At 45.5% G+C, this 23,118-nt stretch overlaps 1 protein-coding gene and 1 long non-coding RNA gene across 4 annotated transcripts in view; both read left to right on the top strand.

Moving 5' to 3' along the window:
- RALB (RAS like proto-oncogene B) overlaps nucleotides 1-5,941 on the top strand; it is a 50,659-nt gene extending 44,718 nt beyond the window's left edge. For both annotated transcript variants that reach the window (XM_069861395.1, XM_069861397.1), the window contains exon 5: nucleotides 1,471-5,941. In XM_069861395.1, the coding sequence (XP_069717496.1) occupies nucleotides 1,471-1,590 (120 nt within the window). In that variant the 3' untranslated portion in view covers nucleotides 1,591-5,941. The remainder of the gene's footprint in view (nucleotides 1-1,470) is intronic.
- A 6,876-nt stretch (nucleotides 5,942-12,817) lies between these two features.
- On the top strand, nucleotides 12,818-22,834 carry LOC138722977 (uncharacterized). 2 transcript variants are annotated; one of them, XR_011337785.1, is made up of 5 exons: nucleotides 12,818-13,063; nucleotides 13,421-13,662; nucleotides 16,364-16,481; nucleotides 17,035-17,175; nucleotides 21,998-22,834. It is a non-coding gene; the product is annotated as an uncharacterized lncRNA (long non-coding RNA). The 2 variants fall into 2 exon arrangements; XR_011337786.1 differs by lacking the exon at nucleotides 12,818-13,063 and adding an exon at nucleotides 13,237-13,286.
- Nucleotides 22,835-23,118: the final 284 nt, after the last annotated feature.

Consider the following 23,118-nt stretch of genomic DNA (forward strand, 5'->3'; position numbering starts at 1 on the left):
GATTATCAGCAATGTAGCTGTCTTTGTACTAGCATGATGTTCTGGACTTGTTCTCATAGGTCATACCTAGCTTGTGTGACATACTGCTTATCCTCTATATAAGCACTGTTTTGTGTGTTATCAGCTATTTGGTTATTGTGTATTGACACTGTAGCAGAATAAAAAAAACACCTTGAGGTATTGAATGACAAACTATGGTTTAAAAAAAAAAAAGCCTAACTATAGAGTGACGCTAAGCTCTTGTTCTGTATCCTAAAATAACTCTACAGTAAAACAGCGGTTGCATCTTAAGTGGAATGTGCCTAGGCATCAGGCATGTGTGGGTGAAATTGGATTGAATTTTGGAAGAGAGTAATGACTTCCTCTGAATTTTTCTTATGATATAGTCTGAGAATTCTGTGCCTGTCACTTGAATGCTGCAGCTTTTTAGTTATAAACCAGGCAGAATACAGAGAGCATGTTTGTAACTACATGGAAAGACTGGACTGAATGCTATGCATAGTTAGCAAACACTTCCATGCAAATCATTTGTTAAGCATAGACAAATGTTCTTGTGAGCTTTGAATGCTACTTTTGTGCAAGAACTATATGTGATGAAAAGCTCTTAATATGGGGCTGCTGAATGACCTGATAGCCAGGTAAGACTGTCTTACTCCTTGTCACTGCTTGACATGCTACGTAATTCTGATGTTGTTTGTCACTGGGGTCTATGTCTAGACTCGCTTCTGCTGTATTACGTACAGTGTGGTGGTACATCTTTAATTGCTGAGGAGAGGGACCTGGGGGTGTTGGTTGACAGCCGACTGAACATGAGCCAGCAGTGGACCAGGTGGCCAAGTAGGCCAATGGCATCTTGGCTTGTATCAGAAACGCTGTGACCGGCAGGTCCAGGGAGGTTATTCTCCCTCTGTACTCGGCACTGGTGAGACCACTCCTCGAATCCTGTGGATTCAAGGATGTTGGGGCTCTGGAGCGAGTCCAGAGAGGAGCAACGAAGCTGGTGAGGGGGCTGGAGAACAGGCCTTATAAGGAACTGCTGAGAGAGCTGGGGTTGTTTAGCCTGGAGAAGAGGAGGCTGAGGGGAGACCTCATTGCTCTCTATAACTACCTGAAAGGAGGTTGTAGAGAGGAGGGTGCTGGGCTCTTCTCCCAAGTGACAGGGGACAGGACAAGAGGGAATGGCCTCAAGCTCCACCAGGGGAGATTTAGGCTGGACATCAGGAAAAAATTCTTCACAGAAAGGGTCATTGGGCACTGGCAGAGGCTGCCCAGGGAGGTGGTTGATTCACCTTCCCTGGAGGTGTTTAAGGCACAGGTGGATGAGGTGCTAAGGGGCATGGTTTAGCGTTTGGTAGGAATGATTGGACTTGATGATCCGGTAGGTCTCTTCCAACCTGGTTATTCTGTGATTCTATCTGCTTTCTGGTGGCAGATCTTGTTTAATGTTTCCTTATTTTTTTCCCCTCTTAGGTATTCTTTGATTTAATGAGAGAAATCAGAGCAAAGAAAATGTCAGAAAACAAAGACAAGAATGGCAAGAAAAGTGGCAAGAACAAGAAAAGCTTTAAAGAAAGATGTTGCTTACTGTGATGCTCGGAACTGTAAATATCTATCTACAGGTGGCATGGATAAGACACCACTAAGGATATGGGGCTGGATTCATGAAAGGAAGTCTGTATTGATTCCCTTATATTTTGCTTTGCATATCACCTTCAAAATATGAAAACCGAACTTCAAAACCATTTCTGGTATGCAACAAAACCTATGCCTACTCCGAACTGAAATGGACTCAGTCTTCCCAGTGTCTTTCAAAACTAGATGCAGTTTCAGAACTACAATCCTTCTGCTTGGTTATATGAAGTACTTTCTTACTAACTTCCTAGTTTAATGCTTCTCTGAATATGCTTCTCTTGAACCTCTACTGGCCTTAACAGACACAGCTGTTCAGGTTCAAACTTTTTTCCACTGTTGCTGCCCTGCTTGATGGTGCAAACTACAGAAAAGTTAGATGGCATCTGGTAAAGGGTTTGAGTCTCCATATTCTGTTAGTTGTTGCTGGTATTTCTTACACTGAAATCTGCTGGCTTTCTTGCCGCGCTCCATGTTAGAAATAGCAACTGACACTTGAGAGTCAACTCAAACTTCCTTCCATGTTCAGTTAAGTCAATACAGCATTCATGAATCAAGCCTATGGACTTAAATCAGAATTATTTAGGCAATGCAAAAATTGATATTTATATACTGGCTAAATGCATTCCTCACTGGTCTGTCTTCTCATCCTCAAATTAGTTGCATAGGGTGAGAAAATGACTAAGCCTTTCTTCAAAAGGAATATTATCACCATCTCCTTGAAATGCTGTCCTGGGTTTTTTCCATGTTTGGGGCTAGACTCAATTACACTCACTCTACATCTACCATCCTTCCCTCCCTGGTACTGGAATAGTGAAAAATCAAAGTGTTTATTTTGTTGATTTGGTTTTGTTTATATTGAAACACTTGTGATCATGTTGGAAAAGTGGAAACACCTGCATCTGTCTCTTGTCTTGCTGAAGATAAACTTTGAGTAAGGATGGGTCACATCACAATCATGACATGGAACAGGTGAGGCATACATGCTACCTCTAAATGACTAGCTGGCTAATGAGTTGTACCGTGTCAAAAAGCAAATGAAGTTAAGTAGTTGCCATGTCTATTACTCACTTAATTTTATACATAATATTTCTGATGCACAGCAATCTAGCACATGGAGATGCTTGAGTTTTACTGTCAGCTATGAAATGGTGGTCATGTACTGATCAACATAAACAGCCTAAAAGTGGGAGAAAAGCCAGTACTTAGCAGGTCTTCTTGTCAGCTGACTGAGCTTTTTGATGCAGTTAAAGTGCAGTTGCCAAAAAATACTTCTGTCACTTCGGAAAGTAACTGTCTCCTCTGGTTGTGGAGTGTCTTAATTATGGCTATCTTATTTTGAAGGGGTACCAGAGACTTAAAGTAGCGATTGTATCTTCCGTGTTAACTGGATGCTTTAAAACAGTTACTTGGTGCAAGGAATGTGCTTTGTGGCTGTTCAATAGGGGTTGCACTGCAGCACTGAATTAACACATGTTTCTTTTTGAGGTGAAGGAGTAGCAAATATCATTCAGTACTTAGTGTTGTAATTTGAGGTTGAAAACCATTTTTAACATGTACTAGATTGCTCTTGTGCATTCTGATTCTGAACTTTGAAAAAAAGTAAACGTGTTCGATACCAGAACCTCTGTTGGTCTGAGGTTTCACAGGGATTTATTGCAAACTCGTTGTCTTCCATAACTATTTCAACTTGTCAGGCAACTCATTGGACTGGGGAAACTCTACTAAATAAAAGGTGCTGTAATCTTCATTCTTGTCAAGTTAAATTCCTTCTTTGTTAATGTTACCTTGTTATGTGCAGAAAGAATGCCCAATTCTGGAAACGTTTATCTTTAAACAGTGTAATTAGTATTGCAAAGCCAACTTGGTGATAGTTTTGTAGCAGAAGTTGGGAACTTGCAGGCTTACAGATCTTCTCATTTGAGCTATACCACCTGTGTGTAAAGCCTAAGCACCTAATGGGACACTTGGAGCTGTAACACTTTGCTAACAAAGCTTCCTCTTGAGCTTCCATGGATAAAATCTATTTTTAAGTGGACATTGTGCATAGAGCAAATGAATGCCTCCTTCTGGAGGAACACAACTCACTTAGGTGAGATGTAAAGGTTAAGTCCTTAGTTAGCCTAAAGGATAAACAACAGTTGAGTTCACATTACAAGCATGTCTAGGTCAAGCCTCTCCAAGGCAAATTGTACAATGTCTAACAAAACTGAATAAGCTTTCCTTGCTATATGAATAATGGACTCAGCAAAGCTCTTGGCTGTATTGGCTCAAGAAACTTGCATGCTTTGACCTTTGATCTCTTTAGTTATAAAGTACCTGACAGTATATGATAGGACAGGTTAATTTCTGCTCGGAACAGTGAGTCTTCTGCTGATGTTCTTACAGTCCATATGCTGGTCTCACTCAGGTTTGTGTTGGTTTTGGTTGGTTGTTTTGGTTTTTTTTTAACTGATACAGCTTCACCACTGAGGTGGGCTTACCTGGAAAAAGGCATTTGCTGTTTCATGGCTTGATACTGAATCTCTTCAGTCTTCTGTGTTTGTCACCTTTTCCAGAAAGACTGGGCCTGAAGACTGAATACAGCAGCTTTTCAGTGTTCCTGTTCTGTACCTGTGGCAAACTTCAGTTTAACTTTCCAATTATAGCTGAAAACAGATAGCTGAGGTAGCTGCCTTGTTTACTTCATAACGGTGGGCAACAAGAATTCTGACTTGTACTAGGACGGCAAGAAAACTGCTCCCCAAACTGAAATCCTGTTGCCTCTACCTCATGATGGAAGTGCCTGAATGCATGTCCTTTTAGATAGGGGCAATACAATTTGAGGGTCCTTGAATGACTCCCAGATGTGCTTCATTGGATGTTAATGGATATTAACATCAGGTGGGTTGACTAAAGTGAATAAAAAGTCGAATGGGTCTTTGGACTTCTGGGTTTCCTGTGAGCAGAGTAAAGGGAGCTTTGGCTTCTATTCTAAATGAGTACTTGTGTATCAGGTACATTAAACAAGGAGGATTTTGGCAAGAGGGGTGTGTGCGTGGCTGCCTGAGGTGACTGAAGGCTGTATTGAAGCTGATATATTCTAGCAGCCTTTGCATGTTCAGTAATTAAAAACTCCTCTTCATCAGTATAATGTGCTCTTAAATCTTTCTGGAGCATGGCTTTAGGCAAGTAACTGGATATTTGAAGCTGGAGGTCATGCAAGACTTGACTATGCACTTGCATTTAAGCATTCAGATTATTATTCTTGAATAATGGCTTAACTTAGTCAGGGAGCTGTTTACTGCTCTGTATGTGGCTTGGCTGTGAGTGTTCAAGCGCTCCAGTCTTCCTTCTGGTTTGAGCAAACATGTATGAGACAAGCCCCCGTTGTAACAGTGCCTAAGTCATTGTATGAAATTCTACTTGAAAAAGCAGGTTAAACTCTAGGAGTACAAAGGCAAACTTGACTCCTTTTTAGGGGCGGCATCTCTCGAAATGAGAGTACAGATAAAGCGTGAAGTGCATCTTCAGTGACTTGTACCATGTGTTCTATACAGACTACATACCTTTACTGCAATTTCTAGGCAAACACTTGGCTCAATGAAGAGAAAGATGTGTGTATGTGCTTACTCGGCATTAAACTTCAGTGCATTGCTAATAACCATCTGAAGTTCCAGTTGAATTCTGTCGGGCTAATACAATGCTGAATACTTTAGGTCTAAGGCAAAAACCTACTATCTGGAATGTAGTAATGGGGGTTGTGGGGAGCAATGCCTTTAACTAAATGCTCACCAGGATTTTTTTTTTTTTTTTAAAGCTTTCCAAAGCATTAACCCAGTACTTGAGGCTGACAGGTCTATCAATTCTTGCTCAAAAAGAGGATACTGTTTATCAATTCAACTCAGAGCTTATGTAGCCAGAAGCTTTCTTTAATTGCTATAAGCATATGTTGCAATGTTCACCTCCTGTTGACTTTGTAGTTGGGAGAAGGAGAGAAGAGGAACAAAGATGCTATGATTTTCACTGTAATCTCCACACTTCATGGGAATGGCAGGTGTTCCTCTTGGGAGGGGAAGGTGTTATCTCTAACACCAAGAAAGAGGTTTAGTGTAGAGGAAGTGATTGTGACTGCAAGATGTAATAAAACTGCCTCTAAACTATGTATGCTATACTATACAATGTCAGTTCTTATTTTTTCTTACATAGCTTCAGAGCTTTGTCTCTAACTTGCACAAACATTTTCAATGTTTATAAAACCGGTCAGTTTTCATTATCATGCAATACAACTGATTTGTATTACTATTGATAATAAAAAGAAAAACAGGCACGATTTTGTTTGTTATTGATTTTTACAGCATTCTAGAAGCATGTCTAATCCCCAAATTCTTGAACCAGGCAACTGCTGACTTTCAATGTCTGGAGCTTACCCTTTGTATCAAATCTGTACCGTGATTAAGTTACAGACTGTGGGAAGGGTGGGGAGGAGGGCGTGACTGAGGACCCCAGCGTCGGTACTGGTGCAATGGCCTGCATATGTTTCAGGCCTAAACTGGTACAGTAGTTTGATTTGTAGTTTATTTTCCACAGCCTAATTGGATCAGACAGCTTTATCAACTGTGTAGATGAGGGTTTCCTCTTTCTTTAGTCGGTCTTGTGGCTCAAAGAACAGAATAAGCAACGTTACTTGGAAATATTGATACTTGGTCTTCAGTGTGCTGAAGTTTGTTCTTTGTGGTGGTTTTCAATGAGCAAAGTGCAGCAGAGAAGCAACGATGCCTGTGAGGAGGGATGGTTCACAGCAAATGCAATGCACTGTTATGCCACTTAATTTAGGGTGGCATAGAAATGGGATTCACAGTAAACCTTGGGTGCTGCTTCTGCTGCTGTTGCCATGTGAGTTGGAAGTGGAACATCCTCTTGCTGGTGACTCCTGGCCAACGATTGCAGGAATTTACATCTTGTTTATGTGGTGTTTCCTGGCATTTGCCCTGTGTTTCAGATTGCCACAGTGATTTACGTAGATCTCCAGTGAAGTAATTTTGTGAATATTCTGCGGCAGAGACAGGGTAGCATGAGAAGTGTTGTGTAGGAGTTGGCAGAGAGTTGTAAGCACAGCTGTATTACATAGCTGTCCCAAAAGCCTGGAATGGCACTTTCTTCTTCAGATATTCTGTGGATGCCTGTAAGGAGCAAGTCTTCCTTAAGTTACAGCAGGATGAAACTGGAGAATCATTGCACACGCATAGCCTGGCTTCTTCTTTCATGTTTGCCTGTGTTCTGCTCCAACCAGAACACTTCCTTAACTAGTGTGGTTCTGTATGCTAAATGCTCTGCAGATTCCAGGGATGGTACAAGCACCTCTTTCTGAGAACTGTTGGCTCCATCTTGTGGCTTGAAGAGTTAGGAGCTCTACCATGGAGAGGGGCTGTTCAACATGCTCAGGCGAGCATAGAAGTAGCTGCTGCTAATCTGCTAATCCACACTAACTAGATTCTTCTGGTTTTGTTTCTCTGCCATATGATTCTCTCATGCAGTAGAAGACCTTGTTCTAAATTAAAATTTTCCTTGTGCATGCAAATGCTAATGTTAATTCTTGCTTAAGCATTCTAGTGTGCAGCACAACACCCAATTTCTCATGAGGATGGTGGCTTTATGATTTCTAAGGCATTATACGAGTTTGCATTGCAAGTGTAAGTTTGTTCTACTCACTGAGCACTGATTTGCATGCAAAGAAAGAACACTTATTGTTCCACAGGACTGTGCAGTACTTCACAAACCATTTTGTTTCTAAGGGTGACTAAAGATGCTGGGTTTTTTATTTGTGATATAAAGCCTTAATTGGGAGAGAACATCCTATTTATTTTTTATTCCTGCTCCTCAGCATCTCCTCTCCCTGAACTACAAACTACCTACTGTCTTGTTGTGGGAATAGGTGGGAAATACCAGCAAATGGCCTCTTAAACCTTGTAATTCCAAAGGAATTGGAGGTAGATTGCTAAGGTGAGGCTAAGACCATATGCTCTGTAGTTGCTTTCCTGATAAAGATGATTAAACTCCAGAGTTTGCAGTAAGTTCCCTTCAATGCGCTTTGTTACTTGGCTTTGAGGCAGAATCGTGTTTTTGATATAATCAGAGTTTATAGAGCTTGTTTTTAAAGTCTAGTGTTCAGGATATAGGAGGTTTTATGTATATTGGCTTCATAGGCCAAATACCAGAATTCAAGGACAAACTTGTGCATACATGTAGCATTGAGAGACAAGGAAAGCTACTCCGTACTGTTTAATGGTGCTGTGTTTTGATTTTTGAAAGGAAAACAAGTACAACACACTGAACTTGCTGTTTGGATGAGTGTTTCTCAACCTGTGGTCTGTAAGAGTGCTCTAACTCGATTATCCTCCCCACAAATGATGGTGTTACACTTCTTTGGGTGTAAACAAGGAAAATAACCGTGGACTTGTGGAAAGAGTAATTATCTAAAAAAAGCCAAGTTCTTTCTTGCTTCTAAATGAAAACCATCATGGCAACATTGCCCAAGATAGCCTGCAATTTTGTTCCTAACAGTTGTCAGGCTCTTCAATTATAGAAGAGTTGACAAGATCCGGAGAGAGATGATCCTGGTTAGACAGACCTCCTGGGCAGCAGTATCCTTACCCAAAGTGACACGATCGAGAAATCAGAAGTTAAAATTTTGTTTCATACTTGGGAGGTGGAGCTGTGAAAAACAAAGTCAACTAGGTTGCTGAACAAATGCCTGCAGGGTGGATGAGGTGTTTGATTTTCAATATGGCTGTTTTTCTAGTTAGTGCCCTGGTCTTGGCTGTGAAAGAGCCTATTTCACTCTGGGGTTACTTTTCACTTCTTTACAGGCCTATTTGTTCTTTGTCCTTGGATATTCATCTTTCCCGTTAGGTTTTCAAATCTCCCTAGTTTTCCTTGGGTTCAGACAACTTAACTATAGGTGAATGCCCTTTCACTCAAGTGTTGAGCACCACCACTGGGTGACAGGCACCTGTGACCCCAGCTGTGGTCAGCTGCCCCACTCCAGCTCTGAAGACTGCAGGGTAACAGAGTGAATCAGACTATGGGAATTAAAATCGCCCACAGAAGTATGAGCACGAGGAAAACTCAACACTTCAGACTTTGCCAATGAGAGCTGCTGCCTACCAGGGGAGCAGCAGCAGAGCAAGTGATTCACCCATTCCTGGAGTCAGGTTAGAGCTTTTTTTTGTGGTACCTTGAGTAAACCTATTTGAGCGATAATGGTGGCGCAGCAAACAGTTGTGGAGCAGGGAGTAACACTGTGCCTGTTTTGAGTTGTTTTGGTTTGCCTTCCCCCTCTCCCCTAACCCTGTGCTGCCTTCCGCTCCCTGAGCACTATGAAGGGAGGAGGGCAGGTAGAGCTGCTCCTGTGTGGGAATAAAGGCTGCATTTGCAGCTTCGCCTCAGGAGCTTGAAAACCATAACTCAGGCCTCCAAAACTACATTTGGTTTAGAAATAATGAGATGCTTTAGAAAATGAATTTGGAGTTCTCTTTCACAGTCTTCTTGTTTCCAAGCCTTTTGAGTGCACTCGCTTCATGTTTGCAAGCTTGCTTTCTTCAACAATGATGGTAGAAGTATTTTTTTCAGTGAAAACAAAGATGTTCTTATGCTTGCTGATTCCAGCACCTGGGGCATAAATTTTCAAATATTGTGGCATCTGGAGAGGAGTGGAGGCAGGGCACACAAAACATTAAAGTTTAAGCCCCATTTCCGCAGGATCACCATCCTCCGCAGTAGGAATCTGAAGGATTGCAAAAGCTGAAGCATACGGACCCCCCGTTGGTGGTCCCAGTGTCTGTCTTGGCAGCTTGCCAGGAGCCCAAGGGATGCACTTAATTTTCTTTATTCATTAGCATATTTTTAATCAAACCCATCAAACCACAACGTTTCCACATGTCTCTCCCATGGCAGATGAGCAAAAATAGGTCAGTGCTCAAATGTACCTTTAATGTGCACCAGTTCTATAGTTCGTTCCTATAGCTGCAGTTAGAGGACAGCAAATGACCTGTCCTCTGTACCTGGTGAAAACTTGTGATGGAGATGACTTCGCTTCTTTTGTAAAAAAGGAAAGTAGGTGGAGTTTGACCGTGGATACAGGCTTTCCATCTACTGCCCAGTCAGAAGGCATGAAAAGCTGCATCTGAATCCTCTCCAACTGAGCTTCAGGTCTACAGCATTTGTTTAATTTTAATTTGTAGTGAATAATCAAGCAGGTGTAAATGTCCAGGGCTGAATTCCCTGGCCCTAATGAAGATTCAAGACTGTTTACACCTAGTTTAATAATAGGCTTTTTTAATTCTTGTCACCTGTAACCTACCTTCATATACCTCATGCTGCAAACCCATCTCTAGCCAGGCAAAGAAAATGTTGCAGTGTTGAGATCATGTTCACACTTGCAGCTGAAACGTGTCTTGCCTTGTTTCTTATCTCTGAATTGTTCATAACAAGAGCTAAGTAAAAATTACTCTTCATGTTTTTTACATGAGCTTTCGAACTTGGTTATAGTGTTCTGGGTGGGGTGAATATTGCATCAACACCAAGTTAAAACTTATCTTTTGTTCTTCTTTTTTGGAAAGAAATGGGGATATATGTTCCAGGGGAACAGTCTTCCCTGTGAAACAAAAATCAGGTAAAGTCCAAGATATTAAATAGGTTTGGGGCATCCCTATGACAAAGGGATGAATGTTTTACTTTCTGTTCTCTTTCTTTCTACATTAAAAAAAACCCAGGACTTCGATTTAAACAAATTGATGAAGACCTATCCTGAACACAGAAGCTGGAATGAGCTCACAGCCTGTTCTTAGCTGCGGAAAACCTAAGGAAGTGAAAGGTGAAAAGCTCTGCAGCATCCAGGCCTGTTTCCAAGCAGCCCTGCCTCTCCTGGTAACCCTTTCCTGCTGACAATGCTGTCACCCCAGACAGGCTGCAGCAAGTGACGCACGCACAGAGCAACCCCTGCTTCCCTCAGCTGCTGGCAGGTTCTCCTCTTCAGTTGTCATGGGTTCCTTCACAGTTCCTTTTGTTTTGAGAGCTAACCCAAGGGTCGGAAAGGTATCTTAGGAAGATTGTTAGTCTTGGCTTCCCAGTTAAAGGTGCTAGGTGTTCCCTGCTAGGATGGCCTTTATCACTTATTTTTCTGTCAGAAGCCCAAAACCAAAATATAACCTGACGTCTGGAAGTCCACAGTGAGAAGCTGAAGTCTCCTCTGCACTGCGTGGTCTCTGCTAAATAGCAAAACATCCCAGCCATGGGGATGGGGACCTGTTTACTCCTTTCCTTGTTGTGTGCTCGTAATAGCTCACAGCAGCAGTCGTGTCACAGGCAAATACCCTGCTTCTATCCTCTTCTCGATTCATTCAGCTCTTCCCCTTCTGCTGTAAGAACAGTCTCCACTGATTGCTGTCAATCACTTATTTACTTTCAAGTCTTAATATGTACAGTTAAATGTTTGGTTTGCCTAAATCTGCCCTTATTTACACCTGTATTTTTATAGTTCTTCGACAGCTGCTATTCAGCTCTAGGGCCCAGACAGAAGATAAGTAACAGCAGGAGCAATTTTGCTATAGGCACAATCCTGCAAGTTTGTTTGTGCTTGGTCACTTAGAGGGAAGAGTCACTTGCCACCTTTAACTCATGATCTCTCTGCTCTGCTGTCATGCCCCCAGTTCAGGCAGACCTGGATCTGCACGGCATTTATTGCACAGCAGTTTGGACTCCGGGGGAGCTCCATCTGCTATTGCTCTGAGGACTCCTAGCATGTCAGTGGCAGCGATCTTTCGGTTTATGGGGGGCAGACTTACAAAAGGTCTCAAGCATCAAGGTGGAGTGTTGGAATGCTCATTCTTGGCAGCTATCGCAAACTCCAGATCTTTGTCTTTCCTGGTGAAGCTTCCTGTGCCTCAAAATGGCAACCGCCAAAGCCAAGACCCTGCTTTGCTGCCTGAGAAGTGATGGGGAGCACAGCCCCTTAAATCTGCCTCGCCTAGGGGCTGAGGATCCCTGGGGCTTCACAGCCTATGCTCTTTTGGCTTTCTTCTAGTAACAGAGCGTGGGTCTGTTCTTGCAAGGGAAAGGCAGGGTGGTTGGCAGTGCAGCGCTGTTTTGTATACACTGTGCTCAGCACTCAAAAGGCTAGTGCTGAACACGGGGAATTTCACATGGCTCCATTCCCTTCTGCCCCAGGGTGTGTGTATGTCTCCTCTCCCAGCAGAGTGCATTTACCAGAGTAAGATCTGTGCCAGGGAGGGGACTGCTTCTTTCTGTCCTCTTAAAGCTGGTCTCATGGAGATTGGGTAGTTCCAGATGTACGAGCTAGCAGGGAGGCATGGCCTTGTACCTCTCTGAACTGTCTACCTAGAGAGCTGTGGGATGATGTTCCCTTCATTTAAGCGCTGACTCAACTGGAGGCTTGGAGAGCGCTCCTGTCCCCGCACTGCCCCATAGCCTGCTCCTTCCAAGAGGACCTGGCCTGTCTCTCATGCTCCACAGGACCCTTGTTGGGCAGGGAAGTGGACTGAGCCCAGCTTTTCTTTCATGAACCATTGGACTACTGACTAAATTAAGGTATGAACAAAAATAGCCTACGCCCATCCCCTCCACCCACCTTGAGCTCTTTTAGAAAAAGGGAAGAAAAAAAATTATATTTATTGCTGCATTTTTGGACACCTGATCTGGAGGGTGGGCAGACTGAAAACACCTGCTGTGCTGAGTCCTTTGGAAAGCAAGTCAGAGATGCTCATCTAGTCATCGTAAGGGATTGAAGTCCAAGATGGATGCTGCAGGCTTTACAAGGCTCGGAGGCTTTTGGTTTTGCACTAAAGCCAGTGTGAGGCATCTTGAATGCATCACTGTGGAAGTCACTGCCCTACCAGATGCCCAAGGTTTATCTGCATTTTGCTATGACATAAGTGATTTTAACATATAAAGTCAATTAATGGGAGAAGGGATTCAGCATCAGTTAAAACCACACATTTCACAAATTTGAAGTTGCAGTAGCAGAAGTTGAAACAAGCAAAGCAGTGTCTTCTGTCTCCTTGAGCTTTTCCTGACCTGCGTGCACAACTTGGTTTGTTCTGGGAGTGAAGGAGTGGACATAAACCAAACACTTCCCCAAAGTAGAAACTGTGGGACAGTCTCATTTCTTATGAGATTTGTCCAAGTAGTTCATCACGCTGTGGTCAATTTACTTTATTGTCATCCAGGAAATACAGGTAAGTGGCAGGCAATCATACTGGTGATATTAAAAAGAAAAATATTCCTTTCCATTGTGACTGCACACTATCTGCATCTCTAGAGTCTGTTTTGTGGCAGGGGACATGATCTGACCCAAGCAACACCTAAGAATATGAAGCAAGAGCCCTTAGAAACGTAACATGAGCCTGCATACCTAATTGCTGCTTTTTATGTCATGGTGAGCAGACTATCTTCCCCCCCCCCTTATATAGGGGTAGTGTGATGTCTAAATAATTGATTATCTTACATTTCCCCTATCCCTGACACATGGACAGAGCTGTGGTGGAACAAAATACCACTCTTGCTAATTCTTTATACAGCCCTAGCACCTCTCACCCTGAAGGACCAGACCCCTTGAACTTGACCATGCCTGCCTCCCCTTTCTCCCTCAAAAGACCACGGTAAATGAGATCTTGGAGAAGTCCAGCTGTGTGATAGCAGCTGCTGCCTTATGCTCCCCTAAAGGGAAAATGGGGCCTGTTTTGGGGTGTGGTGGGACCAACTGCCTGCAAGCCTTGCATTTTCTCCGTCTCAGTGCCTTTCGTTGCTCATGGAGAGGTAGCCCTGCAGAAGAGTGTCCCGAAGGAAGTGCAGCAGCCAAATACAGCCTCTGCTGGAGTTAAAAAGGAGCTGTGGAGAATCAAACAACTAATTGGGTCTGTGTCTGGATGCCTTAGCACCCATGCTAAAATTTCGCCAAGGAAATGAAGCTCACACCTTTCGCTCTTGCGCACAAATCAACCAACATTTCCAAGGGATCTTTCACAACCAGCATTGGTGAGGATTTGTCACGCATAATGTCCAAATCTGAATGCACCTGGCTCTGGTATGGGATCATTGGTGATTGGGCTTTTTTTTGTTTGGGTGTGGTTTTTTTTAATATTCCATTTTCAGCTGGAAATTACTGATGTGACCAAAGTCCGATTCCCTTCAGCAGTTTCTCCCTTCCTCCCCCCACCTTTTCGCACTCCCTGAGGTCTGACCATCTGGAAATCCTCCTCCACCTCTTCATCATGTGTGAATTTCCACCTAGGGCTGAAAGTGTCACTGTACTAAAGTGTGATGCATTAACACATTGAGGCAGAAAGCAGAGGGGAGTTGGGGATTATAACACTTCATGACCCACTCCGCAGTTGCTCTGTGCTTTAATCATCTTTATCAGCTTGTATCCTTTTCTTTGTATTCCTGTATTTTCCCTATCTCCTTTATTAAAATATTCCCCTAATTAAAAAAACCCCACCTCTATACAAACAAGTGAAGTGCAGTACCTTGCATTGAGACTAGGATCAGCTGAAAAAGGCAAGTATCTCAAGGAGTGCTTGCCTCACTCAAGCAAGCTGGGGGACCTAGATTGCTCTTTCACAATGAATCTCACTAATTATCCATAGCTCCTATTACATATTGCAGACTTGGGGTTCTTTTCTGCTAACTTTTATGGACATGATCTGAGCAATTGTAATTGATATATACATATATATATAAAGTCTAAGCAGTAATAATGCCATCATGTGCAGAAATTAAACCAAGCCTTGCAAACTATGTGCCATGTTGGTTTACCCTTTTGGCAGAGCAGAATGGAAAATTCACTAGTTGAGAAGTCAGTTAGCTGCCTAGCCTTCTTCTAACTAAATACTGAGGCTTATTATGCTTCAAATAAATATATATATATTTCTTTTGTGGCTTGGTTGCTGTAATCATCTTGGATGTAATAATGTTACTAGCCTCAGGGCTATATTTATTAAGATTTTAATTTAAAATCTTTCTGTCCTTCAGCATTTAAACAGAGGAAAACCCCATCTGGAGTAGCCAAAAAAAAAAAAAGGTTCATCCTTTTCTTTTTCATGCATTCCTCTCCCCTAGGCCCTCTCTCTCTCATCTTTTAAGCAAAAAAACCCTAGAACAACGCACTTTGCTGTTGTAGTTCTGCACCCTCCTAACACTTCAGTACCTATGTAGGTTTGGTAGACCCAAAATCTGCTTACTATGATCTATATGCTCCTGTCCTCACTGTCTCTAGAGCAGTGGGTTGGGTTTTTTTTCTTATCCTTGTATAATAGTACCAGCATATTTCACAGTGATATTTCTACATACTATGGTTTATTCTTAATAATGTTCTTTGTAAGCATCTAAACCACAGCAATAAATGTCAGGGGGCAAGACTATTATTCAGAAATGGCAAAGGGCCGAGGAGAAGTTTTAGGGTTATTCTTTGTTAATAAGCTGCCCAAATTCTGAGGTGATTGTGGCAGGGAAATAACAGAACAAGAAGAGCTGCTTGCAACTTGGGGAGTGAAAAACTCCGAAAATCTTAAAACTCCCTTGAGGGGATGTCTCAGTCAAGAGAACAGCCTTAGCTGTCACAGCATACGTGCTTTTTCAGGTGTTCTGGAAGAAATAGCAGCTGTTAGCACCCAAATTGTATGGAATTTGCGGTCCATTTTGTTTTAATCCCATGGTGCATTCAAGCTATTCCCTCATGAGGGGACAGGCAGCGCTGGTTTTGAAATGATAAATACTGAGCAGAGCAGAAGGTGACTCAGAAATTTTTGTTAATAACCATCTCATGGGATTTAGCGGTACTAGAACATCAGTGTCTGGTTGTAGCAGAGGACCTTGCTTGTACCTAATGTCCATGTATCAAAGTTGGTGGGTGAGACAGTCTGAACGTACCTCCCAGAGGCCTGTGATGGCTAAATAGCATTGGGCAAACGACTGCAAATCCTGTGGGCCAACTCTCGTCTGGGATAAACTGGTAGAGCTCCACTAACTGTGACAGTGCTGCTGCTCTGCTCCAGTGGAAGATCCTCCTTGCTTGAACCAGGAGACTTAGATGCTGTTACAGGAGCCCCTTGCTCCTGGCCCCTGCCATGAATGCTTCACTGAATCACATCACAATCATCTTTAACAAACCCTCTCTGATGCTTTTCTGCAAACAGCCAAACTGCACAATAGTTTTGGCTTGATATAACAGAAGAATCATGAAAACAAAACTTGGTGATTTAATTATGAACAGACTGAAAATGTCTTTTGACATGCAGCACTAAGGCCATGCTCTTATTGTCAAGGTCCGTGAAGAGGATGAATTCCTGCACGGTGCTTTTCTCCTCTTATTTCAAAGCAACTTGCAGAGGGTTGAATGTTGTCATCCTCAATTTACAGCTAGTGAAAGTGGTATAAAGAGGAAGAAATTCAGGCCTGAGCACAGGTCTTCTGGCTGCAGCCTGCCCCACGAGCAGTAGGTGTAGGCACTTCCTCTATGTTGTGCTGCTTGCTTGTAGAAAAGAGAAGGTAGCTTATGTTCAGGTACTCATCAAGTGCTACTAATTATTTGTCATGAAATGATTTGAGCTTCCGTACCCCATTTCCTCCATGGTATTGCAAAGGTACCAGCCATTTTTGGCTGCTGAGCTCCATTATAAATTGGAGGGAAATCTCCCCATCTCGTCACCAGTCCCTCATAATCGCTAATTTTCTCCAGACAGCTGATTTTAATGCCGCTCCATCCTACTCGTCAGTTTCCTGATCTATTAGATACATCAGTCACAGCTGGACGTACAGAAGAAATGCACCAGTCGGCTTCTAAAGGCATTGCTTCAGTAAGTACTGTTCAAATTATGAGAAGTCAAGTTTTAACTATTTTGTTTACCACTTAAATGCAGATTTTCTTTTTACTCACTTTGCTACTTTGCAAGGCTTCTGGTGTGAACTTAAACAAACGTGAAAATCATGTTCTTTAACAGTATGTTAAAAGTGCTTAGATGTTAAAAGTCCTCACCACAAAGCAGACACTTCTTTGTTGGGCAACCAGCGTAGCTTTTTCATGTTGCCTCTGTGTCCTCACCCGCCCCAACTTATTTAGGTCAATACTAGCAACTTCAGAGGAAGTCACTGCCTGGTTATAAGGCTTTGGACTGCAGAGGACAGACTGTGTGAGGAAAACAAGAGCAGTTCTGGGCTGTCATCAAGCAGCGCGTAGCTTTTGAATATCACATGGGGTACCCACCCGATGGTGTTCAGTCCCTTTACTTTGGAAACTGAAGCACATCCCTGAACTCAGTCCCTGCTTTGTATAGAGACCTACCTGAGGCAAGGTACCTGACCGCATTGCTTCACAGAAAATGAGATCCACCTGCACTTTGTCCCGCACAGCAAAGCTGGGACCTTGGATTCAATCCTTCCTGGACTGCAAAGGTGTCATTGAAGAGGACCACTGGCCAACATTTTGTCCGTGAGGCACCACCAGGTAGCTGAGCTGGATGGAGGGAGCGGGACTACAGCCACGTTAAACAGGTGCAGTGGGAATGGGAGGCTGAGGTGGTGACCGAACCCTGTACTGCTCTGTCCCGCATATCCCCATCCTGCCTGACACTTGTGCGAGGAGCTGGCGTTCAATAGGTGCTCTCTGAGAGTTCTGTTTTCTTCCTTTGTGACTCATCTTCCAGATTCTTGGTGTACCTGCTTTAGATGAGGAGTTAAAAGACAGATCTCTGTTAAAAGCACTAAGTTAAAGAAGCACGGGTGGGAGCAAAGGAGCCAGATTAACCTCTTAGTGTTTTGGGGTTTTTTGAGTCAGGTCTACCTTTGTGAGCTAAGAAAATGTCCATTTTGTTCAGAAAAGTACTTACTCATTTGATTTTCAGTAGGACTTTCCCATCTGCAGAATTAGGTTGCTTTTGAAACATCCTCTGTTTTTGTTGCATTTGCTTTAAAAGTAGTTGGGTGTAGTGAGGAAGCAGTCTGACTACAGATACATAAATTCATCTGACACAAAAGAATGGCACAAACAAAAATTCCAGATAGAGCACAGTGCTCCCAGCCTGCCCTGTAACTGTGCATCTTGGTTTACTGTATTCCCAGCAAGACAACAAAGGACACCTTGTAAAAAGCTCTTTCAGATACGGGGCAGAAGTATATACTTCAAGATCTAGCCTTGAAACTTCTGTGGGATAGCAGTGCTCTTCTGAAGTGCCATTTAAAACAGATTGTGTTTCACTACGTGCAAAAATCCTCTGTGTAGATGCAGCTATATGAGCAAAAAAAAAGTGCTTTTACCAGTATAGCCTATTTTATTTGAGAAATGCTTGCAGAAAAAGATGCTTGTGCTAGTGAAACTTGTATTTGCTGGTTATCGAAGGAGAAGCATTTCTAGTGCAAATCAAGCCTCTTATATATGAAGCTTTATTCAGTTCATCCATCAGTACAGTAAAGAAAATCCTTCCTCAAAGGGATTAGCAAGGTTACCTAATCAATATTATTAATGGTTTAAGAGCATAAAAGGTGGTTTAGCAATACGTGATGGGCTAGATCCTTTGCCAGTGTAAATTGTTATGGTTCTGCTGAGGGCAGCAAAGAAACAGAACAGTGAGGAAGCTGCCTTGTGCCATCGCTGTCGGCTCAGCTTCTGGGTTTTCCCACCAACCCAGGAAGGTGCAGAGCTGCACTGACTGGCCTCTGCAAAAGCACGACTTCTGCAGCTGCCGCCCTCTGAGAAAAATGTGCATAAGCAAATATCTGGCTTCTAGAGGAAGAGTTGTAGCGGTCTGATGCCTCAGAAACATGCTGATTTACACTGCCTGAGGATCTCAGTTTACACTGATTTCATTATACTAGTAGCTTTAATAAGCATCAGATTCGAGTCACGAGACTTGATGTTTCTACAGAAAATTCCCTCTGATATTGTACCTTCTCGCAGCCGGGCTCCCTGCCTAACCATGTGCTTGCCCATTAAGCACAAATCCCAGCCATTTCCTTCCCAGTTTTCCCCCGCTTTTAATGTATGGAAAAGCATGACCCTGAATCAGATGAATAGCAGCCGGTTTGAGAAGGTGTGTGTGAAAATGTGTCTTCACACAGATGAGCTCAGAACAAATAGAATAGAGGGGAGGAGGGGAGGAGAACGGAGCTGGGGGGGAGTGCGAAGCTGCCCTTTCCCTGATAGTTCAGCCACTGTGTGTAAGCAACAAGTTTATGCCCAAGGGAAAGAACTGAAAGCTGAGGAGACCTTAAAATTAACAAAGCTCTATTGGCTCGATCAATAAACCATGCTCCCTGAGCAAGAATAGAAATCAAACAGCACATTTCTTTCTGTTAACCCTGTTTGCTCGCCCTGTAGGCTCTTCTGCCTGAAAGCATCTAAGGGTTGATTAAGATCTTCTCTAGGAGGAAGCCAGAGAAAGTCCATTGTGTGAGCTGCCTTCAGAATGCTGTGTTGGACACACTTTAAATAACAACAGAGGTTATTAGTGTATTAGTTTGTTCGTAATCACTGCAGAAGATAAGTCTTGCCAATATTTGAATATGCAAAATGGCTTTGGCTAACCAAAAAAGAGAGGGGAAAAAAAACCCCAAAGCAAGCCACTGCAGTGAGGAACAGTGATTAAAAATCACTGTTTGTAAAAAAAAAAAAAAGAAAACCTCTGTCCTGTTTTGCTGTTAGAAATATCTTCCCAGATCTGTTCTCCCCAACAAAGACATGATATTTTTCCTCTTTGGTATTTCATTCTCACTGGGTCAATGTTTTTAAAGGGGGAGGGAATGAGTTTGCACCTATTTCTTGTTTGACAATGACCTCTATGAACCAGTCATCGCTGCTCTGCCTGTTGTTTTCTTGTTAGCTCTTTGCTGTCAAATTAATTACTGTGAAGTACTAAGCTTGTTGCATTCACGTGCTCTTATTAGCTCACAGGATGTCAGAGTGATTGGATTTTTAGCATTATTTCTTTTTTTACATTCTAGGCTTTCCATTCAAAACCTGTTACTGGCAGGGAGGAAATACTGTATTTAATTCTGATCTCCCATCAGGGTAGCGCCAGTGACACTGAGGATTTGATTTACAATGCTGTATATGCAATTAGACTGTGATTCTATTAAAATCAACACAAACAATCAGATTGGGATTGCAACACGAATTTGAAGGACAGCATTGTCTTCCCCTTTGCAGTTCAGAACAAGAAAGAAAATATTTATGGTGTGAACAGCATTTGTCCCTTCTATTCCTAAATCTCAGTAATGAGCCGATCCTCCAGCTGACCCTCTTTACACTCCTGCTTTGCTTGTATTAATGACAACTAACAGAGCTCACGGGTGCGCAGTCCAGGAACACACGAGAAGTTTTGTTCTTCTTTTAAAACCTGAAATGCACAGATGGGGCACCTTTGCTGTCATCCTTGAAATTTGTATGTCCCGCTTCTTCTACCTCTCCTTGAAAACCAGCATTCTGCTGAATGAAAACGATGACGTTCTTGATATTTGCTTTCATTCTTGAAGTTAATTTTTTTTTCTTTTAATAAAGAAAACAAGATGTAACCAGGACAGCCACATCCCCCGGCTCCTGGGCTGCAGGAGGATCAGCCCAAGCTGCTCCTTCGCCCAGATCAGAGCATGGGCTTCCCCCTGCACCCCCCGCTGTTCTGTGCACCCCAGCTTCCCTGTGCATCTCCCATTTTTCCGTGCATCCCCCCTGCTTCCCTGTGCACCCCCTGCTTTCCCCGTGCATCCCCCACTTTTCTCTGCACCTCCTGCTTCCCCATGCACCTCCTGCTTCCCCGAACACCCCTCACTTCCCCGTGCTCCCCCCGGCTTTTCCGTGCATCCCCCTGCATCCCTGAATGCTCCCTGCTTCCCTTTGCACCCCCTGCTTCCCTAAACACCCCTCACTTCCCCGTGCATCCCTCACTTTTTCGTGCACACCCTGCTTCCCTGAATGCTCCCTGCTTCCCTGTGCACCCCCCACTTCCCGGTGCATCCCCCGCTTTTCTGTGCACCTTCTGCTTCCCTGAACACCCCTCACTTCCCTGTGTACCCCTACTTCCCCGTGCACCCCCCACTTCCCCGTGTATCCCCTGCTTTTCTGTGCACCTTCTGCTTCCCTGAGTACCCCCTGCTTCCCCGTGCACCCCCCGGCTTTTCCGTGCATCCCCCGCTTTTCTGTGCACCTTCTGCTTCTCCCTGAACCACCCCTCACTTCCCTGTGCATCCTCTGCTTCCCTGTGCACCCCTACTTCTCCATGCACTCTCCTTTTCCCTGTGCATCCCCTGCTTCCCTGAACGCCCCGCTTCCCCGTGCACCCCCTGCTTCCCCGTGCACCCCTCACTTCCCTGCGCATCCCCCGCTTTCCCATGCATCCCCTACTTCCCCGAATACCCCCTGGTTTCCTGCGCGCCCCCTGCTTCCCCACGCACCCTCCTCTTCCCCGTGCCCCCCCCGCTTCTCTGACTAACCCCCGCTTCCCCGGGCACCCCATGCTTCCCTGAACACCCCCCGCTCCCCCCGCCCCGCTGCCCCCGCAGCCGCTTCCCCGCGTGGCCCCGCGGGGGCGCCCTCCGCCCAGGCTTCCGCCGGGGGCCGCGCAGGTGGAGCCGCCGCAGCCCCGACGCTCCGCGGGCCGCTCGGCTCGGGGGACCCCGGGGTTGGGGGTCGGGGGGGAGCTTTGCCCGACCCCCGCTGGCCTCGGGGACGCCCCGCAGCCCCGGGTCCCCCCGCGGCGGGGGGGGAATAAAGCATCGCAAGGCGCGGGCGGGGCCGCCGCCGGCTCCCGTTCCCGTTATCTCCCCTCCCGGCGCGGATCCGCGGCCGCCCCCCCCGCCTCCCTCCCTCCCTCCCTCCCTCCCCCTCCGGCCCTGCCTCCTCCCGGCCCGCGGGGAAACACACGCGATCCGCCCCGATCAAACAAACAAACAAAAACCCCGCTCCGTCGCAAAGCCAACCCGACGGGAAAAACTTTCTAATGGCTTCTTCTTTCAAGTGCTTAAAAGGCAAGGAACACCGGTTGGGAGGGCGGGGGGGGGGGGGGTGTGCGCTGCTGCTGCTGCCCGTCCGCCTGTCTGTCCGTCCGTCCGTCCGTCCTGCCGGGTCGGTGTGCGCTGGGTGTGTTTGCAGGAGCCGGGAGGGGAGGGAGGTAATGGGGAGGGGATGGGGAGTTAAAGAACCGGCACAGTTAATATTTCCACATCAGGAAGTTACTGTAATAGCCCGGGGGGCAAAAGACTGAACTTAATCTTCCAAATAGCGAGGAGCCCACGGCGTCTCTGTTATAGGTTGGAGTTCCCACGTGGTTTTAACTCCTGTATAAAAGTTTCAGTAGAAAGTGCCACAATGTCGTGATTTTTGCAGGACGGGGGGAAATTAGCAGGAGGAGATCGGAGGAAGAGAAGCGAGGAGCGAGCCGCTTCCCCGAGACCTTCCACTGCGGAGCGGAGAGGGAACATCAGACGCGTTAAAAAAACAAAACAAAACAAAACACGGCGTTCAAGCCAGCACAAGGCGAGCGAAAGATCAAAAAGACGCGGAGAGAGAGAGAAAGAGAGAGAGAGAGAGAGAGAGACAGATTAACTGGAGCAGCAGCAACAACAACAACAAAAATCGCACTTAAAATAATAATAACAGTAATAATAATAATAAAACCCAAACCACCAACAAGGGAGATATTGTTTAAAAAGAGGGAGCGAGCCGAAGAGCTGCTCTGACCGCCTGGATCCGCGCGGCTCCTCCCGGGATCGCCTGGATCGCGCCGCTTCCCGGCTCCGCAGCCGCATCCCCGCCGGGCTCCGGACCCTCGGCATAGAGCATCTCGCTATTAATAAGCGAAGGGAGAGAGAGAGAGAGGAGACTCGCAGCCGTGGAGCCGCCAGCCGCGACCCCGGTGCCCGCCGCCCCCTCCCCGCCTGACGCTCCGGGTCAACTTTGACGGCGCCTCGGGAAGCGCCGCACGGGGCCGAGGAGCGGCGGAGAGCGACCTGCGCCCACGGGCTGTGGATTGTCGTCTTGCGGGGGCGGAGTGGGCGGGGGGGGTACAAGTGGCATTTCTTCCCCCCCCACCCCCCCGACCCCCCCCACCCCACCCCACCCCCCCTCCCCGTTCCAGGCTATAAATTGGATTGTATATAAATCTGCTTCGTTTATCTCCCTGACCCCCCTCGATGACGCCGGACTGAAGAGCCGCTCTCCGCCCGGACCCGCCGAAGCGAGCGATGGAGCAGGAGCGGCTGCGCCCGGGGCTGCCCCTCTGAGCCGGCGCGGGGCACCGGGGCAGCGCGGCGCCGCCTCCCCTCCTCGCTCCCGCGGGCGCCTCGCGCTGCTCCCCGTCCCCCTCCTTCCCGCAGACACCCCCTCACCTGCCGCCGGCCCCCTCCCCCGAGCCCCCGGGCTCTCCGCGCACGTCGTCTCCCCTCCCTCCCCCCTTTTTCCCCCCCTCCCGCCCCCCCTTCCCAGCCCCCCCCCCCCCCCCCCCACTC

The sequence above is a fragment of the Phaenicophaeus curvirostris genome, chromosome 7 (assembly GCF_032191515.1).
Source record: "Phaenicophaeus curvirostris isolate KB17595 chromosome 7, BPBGC_Pcur_1.0, whole genome shotgun sequence".
Lineage (NCBI taxonomy): Eukaryota > Metazoa > Chordata > Aves > Cuculiformes > Cuculidae > Phaenicophaeus > Phaenicophaeus curvirostris.